Source organism: Acanthochromis polyacanthus, chromosome 19 (genome assembly GCF_021347895.1).
Source record: "Acanthochromis polyacanthus isolate Apoly-LR-REF ecotype Palm Island chromosome 19, KAUST_Apoly_ChrSc, whole genome shotgun sequence".
Taxonomy (NCBI): Eukaryota; Metazoa; Chordata; class Actinopteri; family Pomacentridae; genus Acanthochromis; species Acanthochromis polyacanthus.
The window spans coordinates 12,982,976-12,996,168 of NC_067131.1; the positions used below are offsets into that span (position 1 = coordinate 12,982,976).

Sequence of the window (13,193 nt, forward strand, 5' to 3'; positions counted from 1 at the left end):
CCATATCTCTCTGCTGCCTTCCCTTCCCCATAAAAAAAGAGAAATAAAACTTGATCCTCCTGTGTCCACAGTCTGGGCTTCTCCTCTCTGGAGTGATACAATGACACTCTGGCTGTCCTCTTGGCATTCCTCTCCTGCAACGATCATTCCTCCATTACACGCTCACTTTCCTCTATCATTCCCATGTCTTACTTAACGGTCAGATTCTCCGGTGTTACAAGTGTTTATTGTGTCTGTAAAACCTAAACGACGTGGACACATGTTGGTTACAGGAGGTCATGCAGCTCTGGCGTACAATGTTCTGACTTTTGTTCCCGGTGATGGAGAACATCATGTGTCAATGTGACGACATGTCAGACTCGCATCCTGTGTGGAAAAGCGACAAACAATTCAGAAATATTTATCCACCATCTCCCTTCCTCAGTGTCTTTCTCTGTGTAGCAGGTCTCTCCTCTCGCTCTGGCTCGGCCACCTTCCTCAGCAGAAACCAGTTGAGCCGTCAGTCAATGCTGCACCCCCTCCTCCACCCCTCTGGATGATCTCCTGTCTCACTCTCTCACCTTCTCCCTTCGTCTTATTCCACTGACCATGCATGTTCCAAAAACAGATCTCATTTTCATCCGTGGTTCACCCCACCCCTGCCCCCCCACGCCATCCGTCTCCTGCGTTACCTCGTTTCCAAATCCAAGCCTCGTCCCCAGTTCCTGTCCAAGTCCAACATCTCACCTCCCAATTGCTCCACCTCGAGCCCCACCCTCACGCCCCCCTCCACCATGACCGCCCATGCTGGAATTTGTAGGCGTGAGTAACTGGGGTGTCCACCAATCCCCGGCCTCTCAGTGGTATAAAACCCTGAGAATGTATGCACTTATTCGCTCTTTCTGTCAGTACAACACTCCTGAATTGGAGGGTGCCACACTTCTAGGTGAGGGTGGTGGACCAAGGGTGAAAACTGCAGAGAACAACAAAGAAGTGAAAGAGCGCGGATAGGCACGTTTAATCGGCCAATCCCTTGTCTGTCCAGAAAGGATGGAGAACGCACACACAAAGAGCCCGGCAGAATGCCTGGCCTACTTCGGGGTGAACGAGAACACTGGTCTGTCTCCTGACCAGTTCAAGAAGAACCTGGACAAGTATGGCTTCAATGGTGAGAGTTCGGGCAACAGGGATGGGGTGGGAGGCCTACTAAAGGAAGAAAAGCTCATGTAGTAGCTGTTTGGCAAATAGGCCACATAGAGAAACCCAACTGTCAAAGAAACATCCCAGTGTTCAGAATATTCCACAAAGCACAAAAACGTTTGCTAGGATGATTTGGTAAAGTGCTTTCCCGAGTCGACACCCGCGGAGTTTCCAGAGATACTTTGTTGAGTTGGGCTAGGTTGAGATTTTGCTTGTGATGCTTTTTTAGAGAGGAGTTGCAACAGCTGGTAGAAATGCAGAGACATTGAGAAGCAGAGACTTTGAGGGCTTTGAAGAGCTATTTAAAGATAGCCAAAGAAGATGGCTGGAGAGCGAGAGAGACAGGTGATGGCTCAAGAAGCTTCCTGGGTGATATATGGGGCGGGCGCTAACAGGAGAGGTGGATAATTTTAGGCCGGGTAGAATGGGGAGGTCCTTAGATGGCTTACAGCTAAATGATCCAGACAATGATTGCTAATCAATAACCAATGGAATGGTGAATTAAATAGCGAAAGGATCTGTGATATGATGGAGAATAGCAGCAATATTCTTGCTTTTACGGGAGTGTTGCTTTGGAGTGTTTTAGTGAGCTGCCATTAGACATGTATGAAAAATTAAACCGCTTTATGGAGGTTTTCAGGCCTAAGCTGCAAATCGTAAAGCTTTTTAGTGTAAAATTTAGCCAATCAGCTGCAATGCTTAAAGCCGTCAAGTGTAAAACACACAGGGAATATTGAAAAGGTGGAAGTTTATGAAATCAGTCATCTTGTGGTCACAGTTATTACTTTCCACCAAAAGGCATCAATTTTTGGCACTTTTGTTGAAAGTGTTTCTTGGTGAACACACGTCATTTTGACTAACCATCCTATTCTCTGTCTTTCTGTTTCCACACTCGTCCACCTCCTTCACTTGTCTGTCAACACCAGAGCTGCCCGCTGAGGAGGGTAAGTGTTCATCCAACCACATTTACAAAATGTGAACATCCACACACTTGATTTGACCCAGATAATGTGGCCATCATCATTACTCTGAACTGGCTCTCCTCCACAGAGGGGCTTGTTTGTGTAATCCCCACACCCCGCAATAACATCGTACTTACCACTGGACACCACCAGTCACTGACAATATATCATATTTCTACCATCATAATGAGCAACTAAAAGTACAAATCAGTACTATATCCTGTGAGCATGTCCCTTTCCACACAAATACCCTCCCATCTAATCTTATTAACCACTGATTAATAGAAGTTGAACTTTGTCTCTGTGCTGCTCAGGTAAGAGCATCTGGGAGCTGATCATTGAGCAGTTTGAGGACTTGCTTGTCAGGATCCTGCTGCTGGCTGCCTGCATCTCTTTTGTAAGTACACAAGCATTAGTACTACTTTTCATTCACGCCAGTAGGTTTCATATGAGACATAATACTAGCAGCAAATTCCACAAGACACTGTTACATGTGATCATTTCTCCATAGTGACACTTGAAACACAGAAAAGTTATTCTTACTTTTGTCATTGACAAGATTAACACTGCTTCCATTTTCTTCCATTTTGACAAAATCTTTTGTCCCTCTCACAATCTGCAAATAGGTGATTAATTGCATTCAACTTAAAGCCCGTCACACAAACCAACCCAGTAAACAGGCAAGCTGTAGCTGATCATAACTTCATGGCCTCTTTGTCAAGACACCATGTTATCCTCCAAGAAGAGTTCTCCACCCCTCTATGTATTTTTGAGGACAACTTGAGAGGAGGGAGACGGATTGCGAAGGCTTGTAGGAGGTGTATTAATTCCTCTGCACAATTTTCACCCCTTCGGGCAGCTGTCATGATGGCCTTAGAAGGCGAATATTGAGGAGCAAGTGAGAGACGGGGGTCAGAAAAGTATAGGGGGGCTAAGGGGTAAGGGTTTATTTTAAGAAAGCATCAAGCTGAGGAGAGAAACTGAATCCTTCGGGAAAGGTCAGGCCAGAAGGAAGGAACGAAGGGCCTCCTCAGAAAGAGGGCTGCAGTCAGAAGAAGCAAGAAGCTACGGGACACTGATATCAGATTATCAGTAATTATATAATCATGTTGGGACATACAAAAATTAGATTAATATACCAGCTGTTGACACAAGAAATGAAAAAAATGCATTTAAAAAAATGAAAGTAAATGAAAATAAAACCTAAAAAAATGGTTTCATAGAGAAGCATTTAAAATCATCATACATTTATATTTTATTGCATTGTTTACATGTTTTTATATTACCCAGCTGACATGTACAACCACATTAAATGCATCCAAAACTAAATTCCCTCTATATACCTGACTTCCTTTATAGTAGCCTCTGTAATCCTTAAAAACTCTGATGTTTATCGACTTTTTAACCCTGTTACGGGTACTTTCATTCAGACACAATGACATATTTTAACCATGTTAATCTTTCAATCAGGACAGATACGCGGAGACATTTTCACCCTGTCACTGCCGTCTCCACCACACTGACTGACTCTTTTTCACTCTGGCTTCAGGTGCTGGCCTGGTTCGAGGAAGGCGAGGAGACCGTCACCGCCTTTGTGGAACCCTTCGTCATCCTTCTTATCCTCATCGCTAACGCCGTTGTTGGAGTGTGGCAGGTGAGTGACAAGAAGCAGCACATTGAACAACAAGACATATCCATTACTGCCACGTTTTCTGCCCAGACACAGTTGCTCAACAGGAATGCTATCACTTTTAGGCTCAGAATAGTTTAGGTGTTGAGCAAATCCTAAATAAACAACTTCACACACAAAAGCTTTATATGATATCGCTTTAGTGTTATTATATGAATATTCTTTCAGTTGCAAACATCATCTCCAGTGTATGTTTTGACTGCAAGTGTCAGATCACGCTCTTCTGCATGTTTGCCAATAAGGAACTGGCACTGCTGTCAGGCATCAATCAGTGAGGGAACATTGCTTTCATCACATCCATGCCAAGTGTCGAAATCAGCTGTGTTTCTCATTTAAAGGACTGACTTTAGCTATTAGAAGATCTACACTGTGCACCCCAGATCAAATTTATCAGTTCAAATATTATCTCTGAACACATCTGGACTCTTACTATATATATGCACCAACTTCCACACAGAAAACTGTGTTTGAAAAAGAAAGAATCCCCACCACGGTGTCCTCAGATGTTCTCGTGCACATCAGATAACAGATGTGACCTACTCATGTGTCATCAGTAACTTGTGTACCACTCTGTAATTGCTGTGCGTAATGACTCAAAGCCTCTTAGAGGACATTGCCAGTGCCGGACCAAGGACAAAATGAGTATAGTTTACATCCAAGCGAGGATAAACAGGCGTGTCGACATCCCTCTGATGTTCTCATCCGCTTCATCACACACAAATGTGACACAGAGATTTCATTTGTGTGTTTTTGCCTCTTTTTTTTTAGCAGGTATTCTTTACTTGCTTTGACTTTGTATGACATTTTGTGTCTCTTCCGTCTGTGTTTGCCACAGGAGCGTAATGCGGAAGATGCCATCGAGGCCCTCAAGGAGTACGAGCCTGAGATGGGCAAGGTTTACCGTTCTGACAGAAAGAGTGTGCAGAGGATCAAGGCCAGAGAAATTGTCCCTGGAGACATTGTCGAGGTGTCTGGTAAGTAATTCCATTCTTTATCGGGAGTCTCTGTTATCTTTAAAAGTGGAAGCCAGTCTGTCAGCATCTAATTAGATACCTAGGTGCTATTTAATAAAAGACAGGCACAAATATAGAATTTATTTCTCTGGTAAAGGCTTATTGCAAAGCCATGCGTGTTTTTAAGGCAGCGTGAGTGAGACTCAGCAGTGTAGCGCTGCAGTGAAAACATGCTGACTGGAGGAAAACAAAATCATGAGTATAAATACTCCCACCAGCACCTGCCACACCTCTTCTCCACTCCCTGCCAAGGCCCGCTTCGGTTCATTTGTCAGTGCACACCTGTTGCCTCTAGCTGGCTGTCCCCGAGCTGCAGCGTGTGAACTTCACTTTCACTGGTCAAAGTGTGTATCAGTTACAGTTCAACATCATTATCAAATCCACTTTTTAGAAATTTGGCCAGTTGTGTAAGAATTTGGAGCTTATGTTGGAGAATTAAAACATTATTGTATTTTTATTAGTTGTGGTAATTTTCTGTTAGGTTTAGCTGAATTTTAATAGTTGGTTCATAATTAGTTTAGGTAAATTTTAATTCATCTTACACTTAATAATTTGACGCTATCAGAGTCAGAAATACTTCATTGATCCCCAAGGGGAAATTGCTTTTACACTATTACAGTCACTTGATCTTATAGTGTGCAAAAATAATTAAATACGACAAACACCACAGCAGTATGGCTGTATTTAACTGTTTAATATCTGTAAGAAAAGCATGTAGGCCTTTTGTGACAGGTCAGTTGTGTGAATGTTCATAATGGTTTTTGTCTGATTCCCACAGTTGGTGACAAAGTCCCCGCTGACATCAGGATTGTCTCCATCAAGTCCACCACCCTGCGTGTTGACCAGTCTATCCTTACTGGTAAACTGTCAAGAAAATCAGCCAGGAACTGGTTTTCTGTCACGTCTCAAACTGTAGTTTTTCAGTAAATCTTCTATTCTCTCTCTCAGGTGAGTCAGTCAGTGTGATTAAGCACACTGAGTCTGTTCCTGACCCCAGAGCTGTCAACCAGGACAAGAAGAACATGCTTTTCTCTGTAAGCATCCCACCGCTATCAATAATTTATCCTCAGTGCTTTTCCACATGCTCCTTGTTTCAATTTCATCTGTTTTCTTTTCTCCTTTCTCTCCACTATAGGGCACCAACATCGCTGCTGGCAAGGCCATTGGTGTGGCTATTGCCACTGGAGTTTCCACTGAGATTGGCAAGATCCGTGACCAGATGGTTGCCACCGAGCAGGAGAAGACTCCCCTGCAGGCCAAGCTTGATGAGTTCGGCGAGCAGCTGTCCAAGGTTATCTCCCTGATCTGTGTTGCTGTCTGGGCTATCAACATCGGCCACTTCAACGACCCCGTCCATGGAGGCTCATGGATCCGTGGTGCTGTCTACTACTTCAAGATTGCTGTCGCTCTGGCTGTGGCTGCCATCCCTGAGGGTGAGGGGGGAGGAGGGGAAGACAGTGAACTATCAGAAAGCCCTCATGTTTCTTTCACCTCCACTGCTTGTTCATCACACTGAAGTTTTTCACCGATGTGCCTCAGGTCTGCCCGCTGTCATCACCACCTGCCTGGCCCTCGGTACCCGCCGTATGGCCAAGAAGAACGCCATTGTCAGAAGCCTGCCCTCTGTGGAGACTCTGGGCTGCACCTCTGTCATCTGCTCCGATAAGACTGGCACCCTCACCACCAACCAGATGTGTGTGACCAAGGTCAGTACTAAACCAAAAAGAGACTTTCCTTCAAAACTACCCACTTGAGACACAATAAAAACTCCTTAATTCCTCCTCTACAGATGTTCATTGTCAAGAGCGTTGATGGCGAGCATGTTGACCTTGATGCCTTTGACATCTCTGGCTCCAAGTACACCCCCGAGGGCGAGGTGTAAGTTGGTTTTTCATCGCCGTGTATCATCATTCAGTATAGCCAGTGAAACTGTACATGAACCGTCTCTACATGTTTGTATTCCCCTTCTCTTTCAGTTCCCAGGGAGGCGCCAAGACCAACTGCAGCGCATACGACGGCCTTGTTGAGCTGGCTACTATCTGCGCCCTGTGCAACGACTCCTCTCTGGACTACAATGAGGTAAAACCACCAAAGTCATGCAGTCTGTTTGCCACACTGAAACCTCATTACCTTCCACAGTGTGACCGATTCTCTCCATCACCTTCCTTTTGTCCAGTCCAAGAAGATCTATGAGAAGGTCGGTGAGGCCACTGAGACCGCCCTGAGCTGCCTGGTTGAGAAGATGAACGTGTTCAGCTCCAACGTGAAGAGCCTGTCCAGGATCGAGAGAGCCAACGCTTGCTGCAACGTAAGTTGACTCTTGGCTTGTGCAACACGTGAAGGACAATTAATATTTTAGTTTTTAGCGCACAGAATTAGTCTTTGTTTTAGACTTTTTACAATTTTATTAATTGGCTAGAGGGTGACTACCTTGTCTCTTTGCGCTGTCCAACAGGTGATCAAGCAGCTCATGAAGAAGAACTTCACCCTGGAGTTCTCCCGTGACAGGAAGTCCATGTCCGTCTACTGCACTCCCGGTAAGGGTGATGGTGGTGCCAAGATGTTTGTGAAGGTCAGTCCCTACTTTCTTATTTGTTGCAGCCTTTAGTGAGACCCGCACTCTGATGGTGCTGCATTCGCTAAAACACAAAATAATCGTCCTGTTGTCTCTGCAGGGTGCCCCTGAGGGTGTGATTGACAGGTGTGCCTATGTGCGTGTTGGCACCACCCGCGTTCCCCTGACCAACGCCATCAAGGAGAAGATCATGGCTGTTATCAGAGACTGGGGTACCGGCCGCGACACCCTGCGTTGCCTGGCCCTGGCCACCCGTGACACCCCACTGAAGGTGGAGGAGATGAACCTCGAGGACTCCACCAAGTTCGCCGATTACGAGGTGAGAACACGACAACCTGATTGGACTTAGCGTTAAAATTTGTGGATACAACGCTGACTACATGTAAGAACTTAGACTGATCCGTTCACACTTCTCTTCTCAGATGGACCTGACCTTTGTTGGCTGCGTTGGTATGCTGGATCCCCCTCGTAAGGAGGTCACTGGCTCCATTGAGCTGTGCAGGGCTGCTGGAATCCGTGTCATTATGATCACTGGTTAGTACTGTGAATGGGTTGAATTAGTGATTCAGAAATGTGCTGTGATGCCCTCTGCTGTCGAACATTATCAGCCAGGTTGTATCGGTATCAAGATCTACACTTGGACTGAGTAAGACGCTGATTTGAGTTTGCTGGAAAAGGGGAAAAAAAAGTATGATTTTTATTTAAAACCAAACTATTTACTTATTTAGAGAGCAAATATAACATATTGTATATTGAATTCCTCAGTAATTTGCCATTTCATTGGAATGTTTGCCTCATTAGTTTCACAGAAATTGTAGCACACTGTAGATAGTATGTTTTGCATCACAGAAATTATTTTATTATTTTAGAACTCTGGTCATGGGTTGTGTATTTGTTAAAAATATACACAGTATTGTACCTCCTTTAGCACTTTTTGGTATTTCCTGTCCCACATGGCCCCAGAATGTTTGTTGAAACACCTCAGAAACTTTAACAACTTATCACCAAACGTCTCATCTGTATGTCAGGTGACAACAAGGGAACTGCCATCGCTATCTGCCGTCGCATTGGCATCTTCGGCGAGGACGAGGATGTTGAAGGCAAAGCCTACACCGGACGTGAGTTTGACGATCTGCCCTCCCACGAACAGTCCGAAGCTGTGCGCAGGGCCTGCTGCTTCGCCCGTGTGGAGCCATCCCACAAGTCCAAGATTGTTGAGTTCCTGCAGGGTTACGATGACATTACTGCTATGGTAGGAACCCAGCAGCAACAGATAGAACTTGAACTTGATACAGACACATCAGGTAATTTATCTATACGTGTATGTAGTGTGACAGCAATTTATTGCAGCCATCATGTCCTCTCAACCCAGACTGGTGATGGTGTGAACGATGCCCCTGCCCTGAAGAAGGCCGAGATCGGCATCGCCATGGGCTCTGGCACTGCCGTTGCCAAGTCTGCCTCTGAGATGGTCCTGGCTGACGACAACTTCTCTTCCATTGTGGCTGCTGTTGAGGAGGGCAGAGCTATCTACAACAACATGAAGCAGTTCATCCGCTACCTGATCTCCTCCAACGTTGGTGAGGTCGTCTGGTGAGTGATAAAAACACTACGACAAACACCTAACCGCCATCTTTCTCTCTGTCTCTGGCTAATCTCAGCTTTGTGTCCTCTTTCACCCCCTCAGTATCTTCCTGACTGCCGCTCTGGGTCTGCCTGAGGCTCTGATCCCTGTCCAGCTGCTGTGGGTGAACTTGGTTACCGATGGTCTGCCCGCCACCGCTCTGGGTTTCAACCCCCCAGATCTGGACATCATGGGCAAGCCTCCACGTTCCCCCAAAGAGCCCCTGATCTCTGGCTGGCTGTTCTTCAGATACATGGCTATTGGTGGTAAGTAGCAGCCCGATCTCACGGGGATTCGTGAAACTGTCACGTAAGTTTTCGTTTCGGTTTCGTGCGCACCAACACGATTTCGTCATGTTTTTTGTGCCGCTCACCACGAAATGCGCACCAATGTATTTTAAACGGCGGACTTTTCGTGCCACTCAGAACGTATTTCAAAAGAATGTGTATATTATATTTTTAATGTAAAACCGTGGCGAATCCAACGCTATATTTTGCATGACATCGTCCCTAAACATAACCCTAACCATAACCCTAACCATAACCTAACCATAACCTAACCATAAGCCGGTGGTACACTTACCAATTTGCATAGGAATTTCAAGAATGTCCGGCGGCCGCAAACGCGATCACACAAGCAGTATACGCCGATGGACAGCTTAGATCGTCATGAATCCGCCGGTATAAACCACTTTCAGATGTGATTACCACAGCGAAAAACATTTCGTGGTGAGCGGCACGAAAAACATGACGAAATCGTGTTGGTGCGCACGAAACCGAAACTAAAACTTACGTGACAGTTTCACGAATCCCCGTGAGACCGGGTTGCAAGTAGGGGTGCAGAGATTTTGTGAGGGTTTCGTTTAAATTTAAGAAACCACTTACCTACACTGACGCCGTTCTCCTTTCTTAACAGGATACGTCGGTGCTGCCACTGTTGGTGGTGCCGCCTGGTGGTTCCTGTATGATACCACTGGCCCCAATGTCACCTACCACCAGCTGGTAATTGACTGTGTCTGCTTCATACTGCCTTCTAAAAAAAAAAAAAACCCTGTGATGCAGACACTTTATAACCTCACTTCTCCTCTGTGCAGTCCCACTTCATGCAGTGCCACGAAGAGAACGAGGACTTCACCGGCATCGACTGCGAGATCTTTGAGGCTGCTCCTCCCATGACCATGGCTCTGTCTGTGCTGGTCACCATTGAGATGTGCAACGCTCTCAACAGGTACTACTTCACATGTGTTAAAATGAGACCCCGTTTTTGATGATATACTTAACCCTTCTGTTGTCCCGCGGGTCAAATTGACCCGTTTTAAAGTTTGAAAATGTGGAAAAAATATATATTTTCACAGTGAAACTTCTGATGTTCACATTTTCAACATTTCTGGGAAATTTTTAGACATTTTTTGGTGGGAAAAATAAATGTTAAAAAAAAGTTTCTTTAAGAACATTCACAAAAAATCATCCAAAATCCAGCGAAATTCGCTGGATTTTGGTTGATTTTTTTGTGAATGTTCTTCAAGAAAAAAGATGTTTTACAGATGTATATGTATATATATGTAAGCACTAGGTATTTTTAGGTTTTTTATGGAAGATTTTTTTCAAATTTTTTGAAACACATTTACAAGAATTTTCTTTCCAAATTTGGGGGATTTTTTTAAAATAAAACTTTTAAGGGAAACTTTTAAGGAATTATTCAAATTTTCTGAAGTTTTTGCAAATTTCCATAAATTTGGACATTTTTTTGCTGAATTTTTGTATTGTTTCAGACAAGGAAACAATATTTGTGATGCCCATAAATGAAGACAATAATTAATAATGTGGTTTCTTCATGCAACACAGACATTTACTATCACGCTTTTGTTTCTTTTTCAAGCTTGTCTGAGAACCAGTCTCTGCTGCGCATGCCCCCATGGAGCAACTTCTGGCTGCTTGCCGCCATGACTCTGTCCATGTCCCTGCACTTCATGATCATCTATGTTGACCCTCTGCCCGTAAGTCAGACATTCACTCTCTCTACAGCCTGATTTAAGAGCTGAGGGCTTTAAATCTCCCAGCTTTGTCCTCGGTGACTTGTAGTTTTTGTTCAAATTGCTCTCCTCTGTCGGTTTCCACCAGTCCTGACTTCCCTTTTTTGCCCCCCCAGATGATCTTCAAGTTGACCCATCTGAGCGTGGATCAGTGGATGGTGGTCCTGAAGCTTTCCTTCCCCGTCATCGCCATTGATGAGGTGCTGAAGTTCGTCGCTCGCAACTACGTTGAGAGTAAGTATCTTTGCATTTGTGCACATCCACTCAAACATATTTTAAAAAACCTAAATAATAATATTTTATTAATAATCATTTTACCTTTACTCAGTGAATAATTGGTTAGTATTGTCATCTTTGTAGAAGTAATGATTAATTGATATTAAAAGTTCCTCTTCATCTTGTTCAGTCATTTAATTTTCATTTAATAATCTCCGTCCATCACTCCATCATAACCTAAGTGTTTTAATCTTTGTGATCACTTGCGGTCTCCGCCCGTCATTAACTCACTTAACCACTTTTTGTCAATTTCCAGACTAAATGCAATCAACCAACCACCATTAGCCTGTAACTAAAGCAAGGTATTCCTCAGCTGCCACTGCCAGTCATGGCTATTACTGTTTATCTACAGTTTGTGTGTGTTTGTGTACTTTTCTGTCGTCTACCTGTTATCAGAATCATGTTGATGTGGAGTTCTGGGGTCTCCCTGTGACTTAGAATTCATTTTAAGTTTTGACAGTTTGACTCCTGTGTGGGGAGATCCCCGAGCGCTGCTGTCTGTCGGTGATGTTCTGCTCTGAGCTCTGTCTCTGTTTGTTGTTCTTTCTATTTCTGGCGGGTTGACTCGGTCACCTCTGAGTAGCTGCTGTCAGCATTAGCATCACAATGTGCGTGTTAAATGCTTATGACCGAGTGTGAATGGTGCCTTTTCTGGTACCATGGCTTGTAAAAGCGCATTTATAAGCATTTAATAAATGGTTTATAACACTTTCTAACATAGTAGCAGCGAGATAATATGATGTCTGTTTAGGTATTTATTGATTATTAACTCATAAACTGTGACCTGGTACAAATGCAGATAATAAATAACAATATAACATGATTTAAATCACGCAATTGTTGGCAAATACTGCACGAGGAAACACTTTACTTACATTTGACTATACATTGCAATAAGTTATAAACCATTTACTACATGCTTTTTTTTACAAAGTATTGCTGTGTTGAATTAGACTGCAATGCTCTTCATGCCCATATCTTAGTCATGACGAGATGTTTTTCTTCTTTGGAGGTACATGTTCTCTGTGGTTCTGTTTCATGCCTTGCGAGGCTACATTTGCTTGAAATATTTCCCATTTTACAGCATCAGTTTTGCTTTTTGCTTTAGGAGTCAGTTGAGCGCAGTTTGTCCCATTTAGTGATTTTTAACACTGAGTCTAATTTTATCCTCTTACTTGGCGACCTGCCTCTGCCAACAAACAAGATTCATTGAACATCAAATCACCTGGAGGTTAACTTTAAATGGTTTGAATTGTTTCTCAACTGACTCAAGAGCTCTGGGCCTGCCGATAAAAGAAAAAGCTGAAGCCCTTTCCCTCTCTGATTTATCTGTTTTTTCCTTCCCAGGTACAGAAGCTAAATAGAGATGTAGAAGAAGAGGATCTTAAGGGTTCAGGAGAAAGAGGTGGAGAAGAGAGAGAGAGAAAGATCACAACCAAAGAGGGGATCCATAGTGAGCCATCTAGAAAAGAGAGGAGAAAACACATGAAAAATGTACAAAAAAAACTATAAAACTCATTTTTTTAAAAAGTCAACATAAAAATAGCCTCTATATAAGGAAGGAGATTGGCTTGAAATGAAGGGAAGTATCCCTGCTGATAAAGTATTAAAATATTTAAGATTTTATTCTAAGAAATAAATATGTATTAAAGGTGATTTTTTTGTTAACCTTGGATATTCTCAGCTGTTGTGTTTTTGTGTCCTCTGTCCATTTTCATATGATTGACTTTCCAGCTCTTTACTTTGAATCTAGTCTTTGTTGCTCGTGTCTCGCGCAGCCTCCCTGCTTTAGCTGGGCTCTGTACAGTGTGGTGTAGGGTTGCAAAATGACTTCATATGGGC

The 13,193-nt window shown here is 43.7% G+C and overlaps 1 protein-coding gene across 2 annotated transcripts; it reads left to right on the forward strand.

The window, feature by feature from the left end:
• Positions 1-880: 880 nt before the first annotated feature.
• On the forward strand, positions 881-13,024 carry atp2a1l (ATPase sarcoplasmic/endoplasmic reticulum Ca2+ transporting 1, like). Of its 2 annotated transcripts, XM_022220602.2 has the most exons (24): positions 881-1,147; positions 2,106-2,123; positions 2,456-2,538; positions 3,691-3,795; positions 4,667-4,805; positions 5,623-5,703; positions 5,793-5,878; positions 5,980-6,277; positions 6,384-6,550; positions 6,634-6,722; positions 6,821-6,923; positions 7,021-7,152; positions 7,300-7,416; positions 7,520-7,738; positions 7,842-7,953; positions 8,448-8,671; positions 8,792-9,012; positions 9,107-9,309; positions 9,959-10,044; positions 10,137-10,270; positions 10,922-11,039; positions 11,192-11,309; positions 11,608-11,653; positions 12,699-13,024. In XM_022220602.2, exons 1-23 carry the CDS (start codon positions 1,030-1,032, stop codon positions 11,610-11,612), a joined length of 2,976 nt encoding a protein of 991 aa, XP_022076294.1. In that variant the 5' UTR covers positions 881-1,029; the 3' UTR covers positions 11,613-11,653; positions 12,699-13,024. The 2 variants fall into 2 exon arrangements, with proteins under 2 accessions (XP_022076294.1, XP_022076293.1); XM_022220601.2 differs by lacking the exon at positions 11,608-11,653.
• Positions 13,025-13,193: the final 169 nt, after the last annotated feature.

Excerpts from the sequence above, each read along its gene's own strand:
- atp2a1l (XM_022220601.2), top strand. The coding sequence starts at position 1,030 with ATGGAGAACGCACACACAAAGAGCCCGGCAGAATGCCTGGCCTACTTC. Across the intron at positions 6,924-7,020 it reads CCTCTCTGGACTACAATGAG|TCCAAGAAGATCTATGAGAA; the intron begins GTAAAACCACCA and ends CCTTTTGTCCAG. Across the intron at positions 10,045-10,136 it reads ATGTCACCTACCACCAGCTG|TCCCACTTCATGCAGTGCCA; the intron begins GTAATTGACTGT and ends TCCTCTGTGCAG.